Raw genomic sequence first — 18,382 nt, 5'->3', positions numbered from 1 at the left:
AAAAATGATCAGATACTATTTGTGCACATGACAACCAAGTTACGCTTCTTTTTTTTATAGACAAACCTGAAGTCGGAAATAAAGAAGGAAAACCCGAAGAGAAAAAAGAAGTCAGCCTTAAAAGTTTGCCGATTATGGAAAAGCCAGCTAGTTTCTTTGATAGTTCAATTGGTAAATTCTTCCAAGACATTGGAAGTAGTCTAGTGACCGAATTTGTGCAGAATGACTTTTTAGAACAGAGAACAAGAAAGGCCAAAAAAATTGGCTTGAAAAATTTATCATCAGATGAACGCCTAACCATCACCTCTTTGGAGAAAGCTGTAGAAAAGAGTAAACTGGCAAATGAAGCCTTTGCCATGCCAATACAAAAATGTATGTTCTGTTCCTTTCACACGGAGTCTCGCACTGTTATTGGTCATCATATGGAAACTCCCCATATGATGAAGTTTACATATTATTGCAACTTTTGTCAATTTGACTCTCGGGAAGCTCCTCAAATATTGGCTCATGTAGAGACACAACATAGAATTAGAGGACGATTGGAGAAAGCGCCAATGGCTCATCAGTGTATTTTCTGTCCATTTGAGGATAATTTGAAGTCTAAAGTGAATAGGCATATTGTCACTTGTCTCAAAAGATTCAAGGCAGAAGAGAATCTCATTCCACCACTTGATTGGGACCCACCTGCAAAGGTACCTATTGTTATTTTTGTAACATATTTTAATATATAACATTATATTTTATGATAGTTTATTATGTATAATATATTAATCTTTTATATTTTTATATTATAATATTTTTAAATTTATACATTACATAAATTTGTTTAAATTATTAATTTAATAATATATTATTTAAAATATTGTAATATCTTTGCATTTTTTTTTTTTAATGTGGACTCAGCAGTGTAATAAGGTTTGTTGATAAATGCTCGCTCCTCCCCTCAATAACCATGGGGAATTATCAAATTTAGGTTTGATTGCATTCATGTTTTAATTTTTCTGAAAGTAATATTTAAGCTAAATTTGCTTAATTAATTATCAGTTTCATTAACATATAAATTGATAATTTTTAAAATAACATACTATTAAAAATATTGTAATTTTTTTTAAAAATAGATATAGCAGCGTTACAAGGTTTCTGGATAAATGCTCCTCCACCCCTCACCAACTATTAACCATAATTGAATTCTTACCCCCACATTTTTAAATTGGTACAACTTTTCAGGTAGGGAGCAAAAAAAGGTCACGACTGTGAATCGGCTAATGCTTGAATTAGAGTTTTATAGGGCAAGCCAGAACAAGTTCGGGAGAAAAAAATCGGCTCTTGCATAAAATGTATCTCGTTAATTTCTGGGCAAGGGGTGGGCAAGTGCTTTTAGTGAAAACAAAAAAAGTGGTATTTTCATAATCGAGGGGGAGGTTTTTTCCATTCCTTTTTTAAGGAGTATAAAAAAGAAAAGTATTTTCAAGATTTAAGGGTGTCAATTGCCCACCTCCACCCCCGTATTGGCACTATTGCTGTCTGAAAAAGTCGTATTTGGATAAATATTCCTTGAGGGTATCATGAACATTTTGTAGGAAATCCACTGTTTTTATTTTTGATATGCAAATTTTGAGCAGTGATCTGTGGTTGGAAACTGGAAAAGAAGTATTTGTTACGTATTACGTATCCACTGTTTTTATTGTTGTTTTTACAACATTTGCTGACATTTATAATGTTTTATAACATTTTATAAAAGCTCCATGCAATGAAATGGCTATAAATAACGACATTAGAGTTGATAAGGACATCAACCAATAATATATTTGATAGGTGTATTTGTTTGCTTTATGAATTATAATTGAAATCATAGTTTCGCAATAAAATTTGAAGGGTTCTATTTATTCTTGAAGAAGAGAAATAACTTGGGGTGGTGTTCAGTGGTGTCACTGCAAGCTCAGTCACCGTGAGTCTGGGGAGCTTACGGTTAGACAAATCTCCAATAAAAGGACCATAGTAGTCAAGAAGCATTGTTAACCCATAGGTAGATGGAAGGGATATAATTTAAGATTGGTCACTTAATGTATGCTAAAACAATAGCCTTTCTACGGATAATTAAGTTGTATATCCGTCTTCACTTATTGCTGTTTCTGTTGTTATGACCAACCCTTGTAGTTGTGTAGACTAAAAGAAATAAAAATAATTATTAGAATAATGGCAATTGCATTAAAGATTTAACCATTAAGGAAGGGAAGAATGTCCTCAAAATTTTGCACAAACTGTTTTGTGAGAGAGAGAGTTTGTATGAGAAACACACAAACACACAGAGACAGACAAACAGACGCTCAGACTCACAGGCATAGAGAGAGACAGAGAGAGAGAGAGAGAGCGAGCTCTTTGGGAATCTAAAGCACAAACTACTTCTTGGGCCGCCATTTGTCAATTCAATACAGAGGGGCGGAAAGGGGGTGGGTGGGTTTGGGAGTTTTTATTTCCCCCTGTGTGCAAGGACGATAATACTAGACTACATAGCTGAGGAAGAGAATAACTTATGAAGATAAGTTATGCGTGAAAATTGATACTAACAATTACTTGTTAAGATGGTGAAAATATGCCTCTTGTTTGAAATAAACTAAGAAACATGTATCTGTGACCAACTTTTTGTAATGTACAACTTTGTGTTTGTGTTTAAAGGAACTTAAAACCTCTGGTGTAAGGTTCTTGAAAGGGCTGTATCCAGTTTGATCCCCCCCCCTCCTCCCGAAATATTTCTCTGACTTGTGCAAAAGTTACAAAAATACATGTAAACAGATCTTTGTTGCGTCTTATAAAGTTGTTTTTTATCCATTGCCCTCCCCCCCCCCACCAACACGAATGTTAAAAAGTACGATGATGTAATTCCAAACAAGGTCGCCTCTTTTTTTGGGGATGCTTTTTCCCTTTTTTCTAAAATTATCTAGGTTTTCTTGTACAAATAACTTTTGATGTGGAATTTCAAAATTGTTTCTTCTCGGGTACGTATTTTTTTTTAAATTCAGTTTTTACAGTTTTGTTGTTATTGACATGGGTTACTCTTTGTGTACAGTTTTTTCCCACAAGTTGTTCGATGGTTTTATCCATTACAGGTATCCAAAAATGCCAAGACATCATTTACGAACATTAAAACTCCCACTCCTGCAGCTACAGCAGCTGCCCTAAATATGCTCCATCCATTGATGGCGAAGAACCAAATGCTCCTGGCTACAATGCAAGCTCATCAAGCAATGCAAAGTCAACAGGCTATCAAGAAAGTACAACACAAACAGAATGCTCCAAAAGGTTATTATTTTTTATTTATTCATTTTGATTGTGAAATAACATATTTATGGAGAATAATTTGTTTCATGAAAGCAAAATTTTCAGTTCTCCAAACAGGAATTTGCAGGCATTTGTAAGTTTCGAATATTCTGATGTTTATATAGCTGCTGGAAAAATTTGCTCTCATGATCCTCCTCGCACCTTTAATGTAAGTTCAATTTGTAGAAAATATCAACTTTTCGTAAGGTGTAATTAATTTTTAGCATTTCTATTGGACAAGAATATAAATAATCCATGGGGAAAAACTTTTAGCTAGCCTATCTTTAGAAGTTCTCCAAAAGGTTCTTTGATATTCTGACAAATCATCCTTTAAACAGTTGGCAATCCTGTAATTACTTCGTTGTTTGGATCTCGATATTGTCAGTCTTAATACTGAGACAAGATTATCAAATTTTGTTGCCAAAACGAATGTGAAAATTCAATCAAGACTGACTAGCAAAATAAAAATTAAAAATAGGCACTATAAGCTGTACATAATATGCCCCTCCCCTGTGTGTAGATATGCTAGTATACATCTGATTTTTCTTCCCTAGTGTCTTGTGCAGAATAACCAGCCTTAAAAAAATGTAATGGGGGTATTCTTGTTCAAGCCTGTTTTTTTCAACTACTACTGCTACTACTAACAACTCACCGCAGTACCAAGCCCTTTATGGCCAAGCCAGCTACGCACGCTCCTCCTCCATCCCAGTCTATTCAAAGCCTCTCTCTTTACACCCTCCCAGGAAATTCCCATTTCCCTCAAATATTTCTTTATGACGTCCTCCCACCCTAACCGCGGACGACCTGCTTTCCGTTTAGCCCTAGGCGGTTGGCTGAAAAGGACAATTTCCGGCAATCTGTCATCCTTCATCCGCAGAACGTGCCCTAGCCATCTCAACCTTTTTCTCACTATAGCCCTAGAAAGCAGGACTGAACCACACTTTTCGTACTGCCTACTGTTTGAAATACGGTCAGGCAGTCGAGTACCCAGAACAATCCGTAGGCTATTTCTCTGAAAATTATCTAGCAAATCTTCATCCGGTTTTCGGAGCGCCCATGCTTCAGAATCATATTTGGCCACTGTGTCTCATGGAATTTTGCATATTCGGTTATGCTAGTTATTAAATTGATCTATTTGCTCATCTAATGACGTTATGAACAGGGGCGTACGCAAGGGGAGACCTTGGGCCCTGGGATCCCCGAATCCTACATTTTACGGAATTTCAGGGTAGCTTTTATCAAATCATCAATATAATTTGCATCAATAAATCATCATCAATATAACTAGTCCCCCGCCCCTGAGAAAAAGAACAGAAAAATCCTCTTGCGTGCCTGGTCATGAATAATCATGACGATTTAAATGGAATATTGACTACATCACTGCTTTACACGTTAAGACGTTCATTTCTGGTGAATATGTGCTTAAATGATTCTTAAAAAATCACTGATTTATTATTATTTTAGGGCCATACAGAAGCCCTGGTGGACAGCAAGTATTTCTTCCATCAAACATGGCAGCTTTACAGGGGAATCAATTATATCAAGTAAGTTCATCAAATAAGTTAAATAAAAAGAATGACACTCTAACAGCAAACACATTTCGGGTAGGGAATAATTTTTTAAAAATTTTATATTGAGGCTCCTATGGTGCATGAATAATAATAATAATTATAATCTATTTTTTATCCAGTTTACAGAATTGTAAATAAATATAGCAGAACACCAAAATAATATATTTTTGTGGACTTAATATAAGGATCTCGAGAAAGATTAGGGCCTGAACTCCTTTAAATTTGAACTAACTTTTTACCTTTTTAGAGAGGGTGAGAATGTTGGTATGTTTATATTTTCTGAGACCAGTTCTCGAGTTTAACTTTTTTGGTGGGGAGGGGTTAAACCTGGTAAGGTGTCACTATATATCATTTTAAATGTCTCATGGAATAAATTTAAAAAAGTCTGTAACTGCTGACTAAATTAAAAGTTTATCAATAATATGGTAAATAAGTGTTTAATCCTGAGAAATTGTCTGAAAAAGCTAAAATCTCTCCATTTGAGGTTGTAGCAGAAATAGAGGATTCCATTTATATTAAAATATTTTTACATTTAGTATAAAAAATATATTTAATATAAATATTTTTTTGTTATAATTCCTTTTATAGTAGATAATTCCTAGTTATATTAAAAAAAAGTTACAAATAACGGGACAATTCGAATTTAAATTTCACTATTAGTGATCTATATCTCGTATCATTTGTTTTATACAGAATTTTTTGCGTCAACATCGAACTTGTTCTGTGTGTTATACAGTGTTATATACTATTCTACAATTGTTTGTTCAAGTTGCTGTCAACCTGCCAATTAGAGAGAAGAAGGGAGTATTTGGGCTGGTTTTTGAGAATATTAATATTTGATCACCAAAAGAAATACTTATCATATAATTCAGTTTTTTTTTTTGAATTTGTCCTTTCTCAAATATTCCCCCAGAATAAAATTCATCTAAGATTCGAAAGAATATAAGATTGGCGAATGATACGAAACATTGGATGTTTTCAATGTTACAACTGTATGCTTGATAAAATTCTCCTGTTTAGTAATTCTGGCTGTGTGCTGGTAGCAATATCTAATATGGTTATCAGTTATCCTTACTTTGTAGTATTGGTGTTGCTGATCTAGTGGTGGTTGTAAGGGGAGGGGGGGGTCTACGGATGGTCTTGGAAGTTTTTCTGTTTTTTCATTTATTTTTTTTTTTTAATGAAAATACCCAAAACAGGTAAATTTCAAAATCTAGGAGGGAGTGGCAAATGTCTTTCTCTCCCTCCAATTTGTGCCCCTGTACGAATCCATAGTTAATTTCAATTTATGCTTTATCTAACTGAAGGGTTATTTTGTGTTCTTGTAAAAACAATTTTAACATTTTCATTCGCTTAATGCAAGCGAATGAAATAGTAAGTTAATTAAGATTTATACAGAGACATTATTTTAAAATAGGTCAGGAACTTGTTAGCCTACGATTCTAATCGGATGACCAGTACGCTATTTGCTGTTTACCAAAAGTTACACGGAAAGGAAGGGGCATCAAATGATTTTTTGGCAATTTGAAATGGCAACCTGTTTTGTCACAATCTCATGACTTTACCGTGAGAGGGGGAAGAGAAGGGGAACAAATTTTTTGTAGGAGATTTCCACTCTTCATCTCTAATTAGTGTTCTAGTACAGGGTTTCATGTTGTTTTGGAAAACGCTGTCTCTTTTGCGATTTTTTGGCCTTTCTGTGCTAGAGTAAGCTTCAAAATAGCAAAATTTTAGAGACGAGGGGGGGGGGAGTTATCTGATAATTTTTTTTGAGGCAATCTGAAACGGCATCAAGTTTTGCCACAATCTAGTGGCTTTAGAGTTAGTGAGGAGAAGCTTTTTTGTTTTGCAAACTATTTATTATGTTTACCACCCTGGCACCGTAATGCAACAAAAGTTGAAAAATATAATATTGCAGACACTCAATTAACTATATCTCGGGATTTGAGAAACGTAATAAAGAATTAGATGGTTATGCGTTAGGCCGAGTTTTGGTGAAGTATTTTGTTTGTTTGTGTTGAAGTTCATTTTGTGTTGTTGTTCACGTTGCTTGTTTTGTTTTTATTGTCCTTTTTTGTTTGTCATTTCATATGGGTTTTTCAGTGAATAAAAAAAAACTTGCGTGATAATCGTTCAGAGGTTGATTTGACTAAGTCCATAAAACAAAGTCTAACCAGTTTCAAAAGAAGATTTTACTTGAAGTTTAGAGCACGAACCATCCAGTTGAATAACATACAAATTTTGGTACTTTCTTACCACGCCTGAGTTTCAAGCTTGTATGTGACTGCAGTTTTAGGATGGGTCTATTCAAACTTATTTTGTTAAAGACTTACTGGTGCTCGATGACAGTTTTATTTTTCGGTATTAATCGTAATTTTTTAGGTATATTATCATGACTATAAACTTGCTTTGAAGCTCATGCCTGAAAAAATTAAAAGCACTTATCAAATTGGCTTCCGAACAATTCGGTAAAAAAGGAAGATATCTTTAAAAAGTAAATTCAGGGGTATAAGAGTTTTATATTGGATTCTTAGATGGCTGTTTTAAGGCGTTTTTTTTTTTTAGATAGGATTAATTTTTGTTTATTCTGGCTTATGTTTCATTCTGGGTCTGTCCAATGTTTTTAGTAATATTGTAAACCTGGATTATTATTTTTCTTATTTTTAGCAAATGCAAGGTGGAAAATCACGAATGCAGACACCAAGTATATCAATTACACCACTTCCAAAGGCTGGTGGCTCCCCTGGTGGTGCAGCTATGATTACCAAAGGTGGCGTCACTGTCAGTCCTGTTGCATCTAATCCACCTGGGTTGCGTCCAGGTCAGCCGAATGCAACTACACCAAAGCAGAATTTTGTTGTCTGCGAAATCTGCGATGGATATATTAAGGTATGAGTTTAAGGTTTGTTGTCTAGGCTAGAAAGGGTTTTGACCAAAAACTCATGACCGACAAGTCTGCAAAGACTGAGGTCTAGCCTATAGTGGACGAAAAATTAAGACTAATCCAAAAGTGACTTAATTTTTATCAAACATTTCAGAAAAAAAAAAAATCAGTCTTCAAGTTTACAAAAATATTACAAGTGCCCCAGCCATTTAAACATTTGTCTCTCAAATACTGGACTATCAGTCTTGGCTTTTCTCTGTCTACAATTAGCCATGTCTTGATGGAACCTATGTAACCTACTGCAAAATACTTGATAATTTTAATTCAAACGATTCCAAATTAAAAAAGGGCCCGTCCGGGATTTGAACCCGGGACCTCCTGCACCCAAAGTAGGAATCATACCCCTAGACCAACGGGCCATTATTTGATCTTTGAACAAAGCAGTTAGTAAGAAAATTTTTGGAACGTAAACCAAGCCAGTTGGTTTATTTTTTTAGCTTGGGGTATCCCAGGTAGTCTTACTTGTGTACTAGCAGAGGATTTCAGATATTAAAATTATTTGGCAAGAAAATTATAGGACATAGTTAGTACACAATAAATAATAACAACGGTAGTTTATTTTTAAGCTATATTATAAAATAAAATAGGACAGTCATTGAGTTACAGAGAGGGAGCAGAGCCGTTCCTAGGGTTGATGGTGTCTGGGTAGAAGTTACTATAGCCCCCCCCCCCCCTTCCAACTCAAATATAAGCAAAAAAAGCCAAATCAAAATGTAAATTTGATCAATGTGGGAAACCCCGTGCTGCGGCGCCCGGGGGCAGCTGACCCGGTTGCCCCCTCCCCCCCCCCACCCACCCACCTCCCCCTCTTTGAACAGCTCACAAAGGGAGAAAGATTAAACAAGCTTAAGTAGACCAGTTAATAAAACTAGTTTAATGTAAATCAAAAGAACACTTAACCTAAAAGTTTTTATGCAGCATGATCAACTTGCAGCTACATCTGGTATATCAAATTTACCAACAGTTCTTCTTTTACTGTATCATGGGATGAGGTATTTTCGAAACCCCACACTGCTTTTCCATGACGTACGAATAACGCTTCAAATATGAATAAATCCTTTTAACAGACGCTGAAAAACAATGACAAAAACTGAATATTCCGATCACATATACTGTGACCATCATCAGCAGTTTTTTGTCATTGGTTTCTCACTGTCTGCTAAAAGATTTACCCTATTTTAACTGTTATTTGTTCATCGCGGGATGAGCTAAAGCAAGAATTTAAATATCTGAAATACAATGACCAGATGTGCCTTACATCCTTCTTTCTTGGGGGGAGGGGGCAGAAAGGTTGAAGAAAGAATGATCACAGAAAGTAAAACAGACAAAAAGTCCTTTGAATAATTGATGGCAACAAATTAATTAGCACAAAATTGCAGTATATTAATGTAATTAGTACACAACTAATTAATAAAGAACAACAGAAGGCTTTTGAAGACTTTTTAATTGAGTAGGTTGAGATTTAGTTAAAGACGACATACCAGTTTAGTGTGTTCTCTTTATGCCCTGCCAACAAAGTATTTCCTGCTCAATTTTAATTAAGCTGAATTAAATTAATTAAGCTTGGTTTCAGTGTTTCGACGCAAGACAACAATTTTGCTCTCATTCGACAGCTGAGCCAAAAATTTTATTTTTAAATGTGTTGTGCTATTTTTAGATTGAAAACACACTGAAAAATTGGTTGAAAATATTTGGAAAAAGTGAGCATTTTCTAATCTTTAAGGAAGTTTGAAAATTTTTCTAAGAAACAGTCAAAATTCATATCACAATTCTGGCTTGTTGAATGGATAGGTCTGAAACTAATGAATCCGGTGATGCAAGCATATTATCCCTTTGATGCAAGTTACTGCTGTATTCTTGCCCAAAATTGCATCTTTCACAGGGAACTGAAGATCTTAAGTGTAAATTTCGAGCTGTGAATTTACTAGAAAAAAATATACTAAGCTTTCATTCTCAAATTCTTTACTTTATTGCCACCTACTAAATCTGCGAAATTAGGTCACTTTTCCAATTTACAAAAATGTGGAGTGTTTAAGATTAAACTACATGTTTTTCCTTCCTCCTATGAGGTGACCAAACTATTCAAAACTGTGCAAGATATTAATTAAGATACGGAAGACGTTAAAAATATTCTAGGGGGAAGCTAGGGCAGATTTTCCAATGATCATAGTTAGCCTCTGTCCGTGATAAGGGGCAACAAAATTTTGTTTGCAATGAATATTGCAATTTATCGAAATCTGTTACCAACCCCCCCCCCCCTCCCCTCCCTGAAATCTTCAATTAATAATAGGTTTTTTTGTCTGTAATTTCTGTAAGAGAGCTCAGAAGAAAAGAATAGATAAATTTCAAATGAACAGTAATTTATAGCTCCATGAAGACCATTTTAAGATAGTCGATTGAAATAGCCATTTCCCAAAAGTCTTAAGCAGGGCTTCCACGGTGTCGTCAAAGTTAATAAAGTTTTTCATGAAAGTACGAACCATAAAGTATGCCCTACTTACAAAAGGATTTCCCCTTTTTGAGTTTACAGCAATTTTTCATAGAAAGTAACTGACTGAAAAGGTCAGACATGGAGCTGAGAAAACCATCTTCTTAAGCATTTTTTTCTTTTAATAAGTAAGACTTAAATTAAAATGTTTTTTTATCAACCCTTATTTTTTTTACCAAGCAAAATATTAAAAAAGAAGTATACACAATTATATGTGTAGACACTTATTTGTATGTGGTTTATTTGAAATTTTCCACAAGTCTTCTGCTTTTGAAAGAACTTAGCAGACTTTCTTGATAAAGTGAAATAATGTTTTAACTTTTTTACAACAACAATATAGTCAGCAGTTATGCGAGAAAAATGGTTTATTAACTTAGTAGACAGCTTTATTAACTTTATTGACGCCGTGGGAGGCTCGCATTAGTGGTAGTTTACAGGCCCCCACAATGAACAACAGGGGAAGACGTATTCTTGCGTAAATAAAACTCATAAATCTCCTTTTTTCCTGTCCTTCAGGAAAGTGGTTAACGGACTCCTAGACATCTGCATGCATCTATCGTATCCTTATCCTTGATATCATGATCCTTATCCATATCATATTCTTGATGCGTCTAAGATAGAAAAGAGCTAAAATTCTCATTAATTGAACTACGTTTTTTTTTTCTTTTTTGCACTTAAAGTGGTAAAATTGAGTCTTTTGCAGTGAGTCGTTATTGATTACTCAGAAACTCTTTGGCGTAATTTTTTCCTTGTAAATTTAAACATAATTTTTTGACGAGGTTCTGATTCTGATTTTTGACGAGGGGACCATTAATTTTTGTGTCATCAAATTGAGTTGGCCCTCTGACGAATTGGAATTTGAATTTAAGAGTGTTTTCATTTGATCTAGTATAATGCCTCGTTTGTTGGTTCTACAACAAATGAAAATGTTCTAAACCAGTGTTTAGATTAAAAAAAAAATTTTTACAAAAAAGTTTGAAAATCCTGTGCTATCACCAAAACGGTTCTGTGTCAATTAACTTTTTCTATGAAGCGTATTATATTAGTGAGAGAACAGAAAACATTTCCGTGATATAATTTGAAATAATAATTAAACAAGAAAAATTGCCTTAAGAAAAGTTTGAATCTATTTGGTAGTACAAAACTGTCTAATGGTTCTCATCTGAATTACCAAAACCGCATTTAAAAATATTCTTTTAAGACACAATTTGAAATAAAAGTTGAAAATTCCATGATTGAATGGCTCTATTTTGTATTTTAGGATCTCGAACAACTTCGTAATCACATGCAGTGGATACACAAAGTAAAAATTCATCCGAAGATGATACACAACCGTCCTCCATTAAACTGTCAAAAGTGTCAATGCCGCTTTTTCACTGATCAGGGCTTGGAGCGCCATTTGTTGGGTAGTCACGGACTTGTGACGTCGTCAATGCAGGAAGCGGCTAACAGAGGCCAAGATGCTGGTCGTTGCCCTGTTTGTGGTAAAGTTTATCAATGGCGACTTCTGACACACGTGGCTCGTGATCACAATATGACATTAAAGCCAGCTCATTTGTCTTACAAGTGCACAGTGTGTACAGCCACTTTTGGTATGTATAAACAATTTGAGAATCACGTCTACTCAGCTCATAGTAATGTAGCTAAGCGTGGAGATAAGGGCGCTGAAGCTCAGAAAGCAGCTGCAAAACCTGGAGGAAAACCGTTGAAAATCAATGATGAAATTACTATAATACCGCAGCCATCCAAGGGGGTGCCGGAGAAAGGTGAAACGGTCACTTCCATGTTGAAAAAATCTGGAGTCGACGTCATTCCAAAGGGCTCTGTTATTGTGGAGCCTTCTAAGAAAGATAACTGTGAGTTCTGTAGCACCAAAGAGAACATAGAAATTGTTGAATTCAAAGGTAACAAAGTTCAAGTCTGCAAAAATTGCAAAAAGAAACTAGTCAACGAAGATGGTGTTGAGCTTCTAAAGAAGAAGAACAATGTAGATATCATCGACATTGATGATGAGGATAGTAACGTAACTGGCAGAGAGCCAGCAAGCTCTAGAGCCGGCATTTCAATCATTCCAGTTAAGAAAGAAACAGATTCAGCTAATGATTCGTCCTCTTCAGAAGAAGAAGAAGAAGCCAAGCCAGCAGAGCCAGCAAAAATCATTGCACCACAGGACGATCTTGACCTGGATTAATTTTAGAATAACTGTAGTATCTCTGTGTATTATATCAGTGATCTACGATGAACTTTTAAAATATCAATATAATTCAGTATCTCGCCCGATGAAAGATATAGCCTGCAATATTGAAATGAGGCTAGTTGTCGCTTGTCTCAATTAACTTAGGTTTTTAAATAGGCTTTCAAAATACGTCAGAAAATTCAGGATAAAATAAAGCTTTGCTTATTAATATGACTGAAGCCTGCCACCTACACTGAGAAATTCTTGTTTTATTAGATTGTACAAGATTTTATAGTTATATATTTGTCCTATCCTCTGCTCTAAACTATATTTATGATAGAAAAGGAAGTGAACAAGTAAAGTGAAATAGGGGACAGAAAAGAGAACATGAATAGAAAATGCTCTAGACACTGTTTCCCATACCATGCAAAAGGCTTGTTTTGGCGGAATTTTAAAGTTCGTGAATATTAGGAGGAAAGGGTTTTCCCACGCTTTTGGATTCCAATTCAAATGGCAAAATCTTCACTGTCAGAGTGCGCTAACCAAAAGCAGGGCCATAGATAGAATTCGTATTTTTGATTCCCTTCAAGGTTAGAGCGTTTGAGCAATGCTGTAGCCAAAATCGATCCTCGGTCCCCTTTCTGGAATTTGAAAATTACACCAAAACGACTATATTCATTATTTAAACACTCCACTCCCCGTTCTTAAAAATAAAGCAAAACCCAAATATGGGCCTACTGTTGCAATTAAGGAACAAGTGTTTCCCAGCTATTTGGCTATGTTAACAAAATTCCTGTTTTTATTGAAGGGGATGGGGTATTCATCTTCCACCCTCTCACTATTGACTTAATACGAATTTATGTCTATCTTCACGTTAAGACCAAATTAGTCCAATAATATCTCTGTACATACTTTTTATGATAAATTAATTCAATAAAATTATTCGAATTCATCTAGCCTAATGTGTTTAGTTTATTAATAATATTTATTTTATTCTGCCTCCTTCAGTTTTACATTGTTCACTCGTAGGTAATTAGGTCAGAGGTTATATTGTTTTTGTATAGTGTGTGCTTTTATCCTCATGTGTAAAAACGTTCCTGGAAATATTAGAAACGATGAAACATTCTTTTTTTTTCAGAAAGTAAAATTGAAAGATTATATCTTGTGAAATAAATAAAATTGTATTATTTAGTTCTAAACTTCTATTGGGAAGGACTTTGAGTCTTCATCGTTGTATTAAGGTAGGAAGTCCAGAAGCATCAACGAAAGGATTATGAAGTAATATTGGAAGATTATATGTTGTGGAACAAATGAAATTGTAATGTTGAGTTTGCTAGTTTCTTCTGGAAGGATTTCGTTTCTTCTTTTTCTTCTTAAGACATGACGTCCTTAAGCACCTTAAGGTCCTTAAGAATGAGGATTTCTATTATTTCGAGAAAAATAAATCGTTTTTAGGATGAAAGAAACTTTGTTTCTCTGTTGATAAGAGAGTTTATCCCCCTCCCCCCCTTTCCAAGAAGAGTTAATGGTAGGATGGATTCACAAAATATAAAAATTTGCAGTTCCTGGATATAGAGGTAATTGTTGTTCAGACAGAAAATAAAAACCTGATATGTTTAAGATTTGAACTTGGGATCTCCAAGTTAGAAGCCTAGTGTCTCATTTGAAACCCAACGAGACTAAACTGTCGCCACACACTAACAAATCTGCGGTTTTCACCTTTTCCTAAAGACAAAAATAGCCGAAAATTAAGTCTAAACTGAGTGTGGTCAGTCGGTAGTTCAAAAAGCGTTAGGATAAATGGTCGCGTCTCGGATAATACTTCTTTTAGTATTTAATCAAGCTCACATAGTAAGCTAAAGAAAAGGAATGAGGTGAAGATTTATAACCCTTGAGCAGGGGCGTACCGAGCCTCTTCATTGAGGGGGGGGGACTCAACAGATTTTAACGAATCAATACCAGATTTTAACTGAATAAAAAAAAAATAATAACGTTTAAATATGCTGGAATATCCAGAGATCGCATAATATGTATAAATAGAGATAAATTCGTCAGTTTTCATCTTTTCCACTGTTGAACTATTTGAGGCAGGTCACACTGATCCAAAAAATCGCTTTCAAAGGCTAGTCTAAGCAGGTGACGAAGTCGTTTTTCATTCATCGTAGACCTCAGAACAGTTTTCACCAACTTGATCTTGCTAAAAATTCTTTCTAAATATTCATTCAAAGGCAGTCCCTCTGTCCCGCGCCCCCCAAATGGCCGGCTTGTTTAATCCCTTTAAAGACGTCCGTAACTCAATTTGGGTCAATATATATTCTAATAAATAGAGATTTCTTGCCTGAAAATATTGATTGTAAGCCAGATCTCCATTGGCTATGGTGTCATCGGGCAGTGGCAGGGCCTTAGGAATTGGTGAGGCAGTTATCGCCATCAGATTACTTTCACGGACAAAAGCTGTAGTGACTGAAATGTTGTCATCTCGCATTTGTTTCTTTACCGCCGTGAATGGGTCTTTAAACAACCGCACTATCATATATTTCGGTGCTTCTTCCAGGTCGTTATGAAGACGAGGAACATGATCTTTGAAACAACCTTTATTTACTTTAGAGTCAATTTTGCAGCATTTGACGGTTATAAGGTGGGATCTGGTTACAGAAACATTACGTTTCTTATCAGCAATTGACATTTCCAAGTAAACGTCAGAAAAACTACTATCCAAGCTAATATCACGAGACCACGACTACGTCACTCAAAAGAAATCGAACGATGCACTAAACTCTATTTAGTCTTCTCCAGTACTCTCTTAGGTACACTGCTTAAACAGGCCGATTCACTGTGAAAAATACAGTCTGATAAAATGAATTATTTTTCTTGTTTTCGAGGGCAGTGAACACCGAACTTGAGTAAGATAAAGGTATATCTAACTTATAAGAAGCATCGAAAAGGAGGTGAGAAATTTACAGGGGAGATTAAATGGGAGATGGAACAATAGTTGAATCCAATGGTAAAAATCCAAAACAAGTCGGTAACTCCATGGCCTAACGGCTTCCATGAAAATTAAATGGTTAAAGCTTTTGGGCAAAGTGCAAGATGTAACTTTTTTTTAGACTTTTTTTACTTTCGCAATATTGCATTTTAAATTCTCTTTCGTTTTATCCGTCCGGGAAGGCGTCATAACATCGAACCATCAGGAGCACGAACGTCAGGAGCACGAACGTCAGGAGCAGTACATAATCCGTCATAACATAGACAAATAAATCCGTCAGAACCTCGAACCGTCCATAATATCGAAATTTTAAAACTGTTTTTTGGGGGTTTAGTGGGGGAAAGGCACCTAGGTTAGGTTAGGTTACGTATTTAATATATGCTATGCTTTACCCCACCCCCCTGATGTGCAAATATATAGCCGAAATTTGTTTCTAAACTATTATGCTATTGCACAAACTTATAATTTTTTTTAGATGTTATGACGGTTCGATGTTATGACGTTTCGTGCTTGTGACGGTTCGCCGAAATGGTAGCACCCCTATCCGTCCCTTTGCAATTCTCCGTTAAATTTCTCAGTTGGTTTTCTGATTTTCCAGTCAATTCTTATTCTAAGACGCCGACGAAACCTTCAGTTAAGAACCAACGATTATAACTAAGAATGTTTCCAAGAAGGCAATAATCGAAATTTTGGTGCTTTTGCAGCTAAAAAAAAGTTTTGATAATGCTTCACGATGACAGGACCGAATCTATCGGTATTGATTATCTACTTGTAGTTACGATTACACTTGGTGCCAAAGATAGCAAATTAATTGTCCTGTCAGTGCTGCAAATTATGATTTTCCTACTGGAAATTCTACCGAATTCGGTTACTAGCGGTAGCCTAAAAACCATGATAATCACCGAATTTGAAAAACGTGTGGATTGAATGCGATGAACCTACCAAATCTTGAACTTGGTAACTAACGGGAACCAAATAAAGATGCAAAATCACCGAATTTGGAAATGGACGGGCTGAATGTCATGGTACCACCGAAGCGAATCTAATGAATTCGGTTACCCCGAATGGAACCAAATAATCATCTCAAATTAAAACCAAACGCGACGGAATTACCGAATTTGGTTTCCAACAGGAATAAAAAAGACCTGCAAAATCACTGAATTTGGAAATGGACGGGAAATAAATATAAGAAATAGGCAAATGACAAGAAGGACACGGCCCATTTCGCGGAATAACAATAATTAATATTGGCCTCCTGAAGCTTAAGAAAGATGTTTAATGCCTTTTTTATTTGAGCCTCGAAATTTCACTTGCTTTGAGGTAAAAACTGGAAGTAAAAAGTGATTTGGGCCAATATTCACTAAAAATAGAATTCTCATGACAATTGCTACACCGGCAGTAGCGGCTTTTTATGCTGATTCTAAATATATAAAATTCTTTCAGTTTGTTGTTACCCACCCAAAACAAAAAATCTGAGAAAATTTGCCTGATTTTTGAAAAAAAGGGAAACACTTCCCAAAAAGCAAGAGGTTCTATTGAAAATCCTTTTATTAGATACATCATATCAGAGAACCCTAGTATAGAGGTTTTAAGCTCCAATCTTGAAAATGTTGAGTTTTTTTTTCAGAAGAAACATTAGGGCCTTTCTTTTGCACTAAGATCTCACATCTTTCTGCAAAGATTTCCGTTCTTTTGTTCTAAGATCTTACAGCTCACTGATGTTAGCAAAAAGTGTGAAGGACGCCATCTTTCTGCCATGTAGAACAATTATGAGAGAACTTTGATGATACATACGAAAAGGCTCATATAGAGGAGAATAGTTTAATTGAAAATATAGAAGAAAGAATTTTGAAAAAATTCAATATTAAAATAAATGATAATGATAAAAAGTTTCCTTTCTTATATTGGACGATAAAATTTCATAAATATCCACCAAAACCACGTTTTATTGCTGGGGCAGCAAGGTGTCCAACCAGAATTGTGGCTACTGACCTATCTTTAATTTTAGGAGAAATTAGAAATAAATTTAAAGCATATTGCTCCGGAATTAAAAAATTTTCTAACTTTAACCCATTTTGGAGTGCTAATAACTCGTTACAAGTGATATATTCTTTGGCGAATGTTTCAGCTAAAAGAGTCGATTCATTTGATTTTACTACTCTGTACACAAATTTGTAACTTAATTTAGTATTAGAAAAATTGAAAATGGACATAAAAAAATATTTTAGTTTGTATAAAATAGGATTTTTTGAAAATTGATACTTTTAATATAAAATCCCGATGGACGAATTTCTTTAAAAGTAGTATTAATTGAAAATGTTATAACTTGGGTATCGTTTGTGATTTATTGGAATTTGTTCTATTTAATGCTGTTATAAAATTTGATGGTAGCTTATATAAACAAATTGTTGGCATTCCTGTGGGTGGGAATGCGAGTCCATTCATAGCGGACCTGTTTTTAAGTCAATTAGAATACGAATATATGATAAATAAAAATAGCCCAAGCAATGTAAAATATAACCTTTCAAATGATAAAAGATATCTGGACGATCTCTTAGTAATAAATTGTGCAGAGTTTATTGAGATTTCAAAAAATATTTATCCACAAGAGTTAATTCTGGAGCCTAGCTATGGGATGGGGCACTCGGACCATTTCTTAGATTTAAATATTAATATTTCAGATAATAATAAATTAGTTTTTAAAATATATAATAAAACGGATGATTTTAATTTTGAAGTAATTAATTTACCATTCCTTGAAAGTAATATACATTCGAATATCACTTATTCAGCTTATTATTCCCAATTATTTAGGTATGCAAAAATATGCAGTAATTGCACAGATTTTAAAAATAGATCTAAAAAGCTGAGCGAAAAATTGATCTCAAGAGGATTTTCT

General features: G+C 34.8%; 1 protein-coding gene and 1 non-coding gene across 3 annotated transcripts in view; one reads left to right on the top strand and one right to left on the bottom strand.

Annotated features, from left to right (window-relative positions):
* LOC148945956 (uncharacterized) overlaps positions 1-13,684 on the top strand; it is a 42,063-nt gene extending 28,379 nt beyond the window's left edge. For both annotated transcript variants that reach the window (XM_089097835.1, XM_089097833.1), the window contains exons 5-9: positions 61-692; positions 3,108-3,300; positions 4,783-4,862; positions 7,557-7,778; positions 11,583-13,684. In XM_089097835.1, coding sequence (XP_088953961.1) covers positions 61-692; positions 3,108-3,300; positions 4,783-4,862; positions 7,557-7,778; positions 11,583-12,512 — 2,057 coding nt within the window. In that variant the 3' untranslated portion in view covers positions 12,513-13,684. The remainder of the gene's footprint in view (positions 1-60; positions 693-3,107; positions 3,301-4,782; positions 4,863-7,556; positions 7,779-11,582) is intronic.
* Positions 8,121-8,192, bottom strand: TRNAP-UGG (transfer RNA proline (anticodon UGG)). The gene has a single exon. It is a non-coding gene; the product is annotated as a tRNA-Pro (tRNA).
* Positions 13,685-18,382: the final 4,698 nt, after the last annotated feature.

The sequence above is a fragment of the Artemia sp. Qi Xiang Cuo genome, chromosome 12 (genome assembly GCF_049724085.1).
Source record: "Artemia sp. Qi Xiang Cuo chromosome 12, ASM4972408v1, whole genome shotgun sequence".
NCBI lineage: Eukaryota > Metazoa > Arthropoda > Branchiopoda > Anostraca > Artemiidae > Artemia > Artemia sp. Qi Xiang Cuo.
Note: the sequence above shows the minus strand (reverse complement) of the source record. Positions and strands in the feature narration are given on the sequence as shown.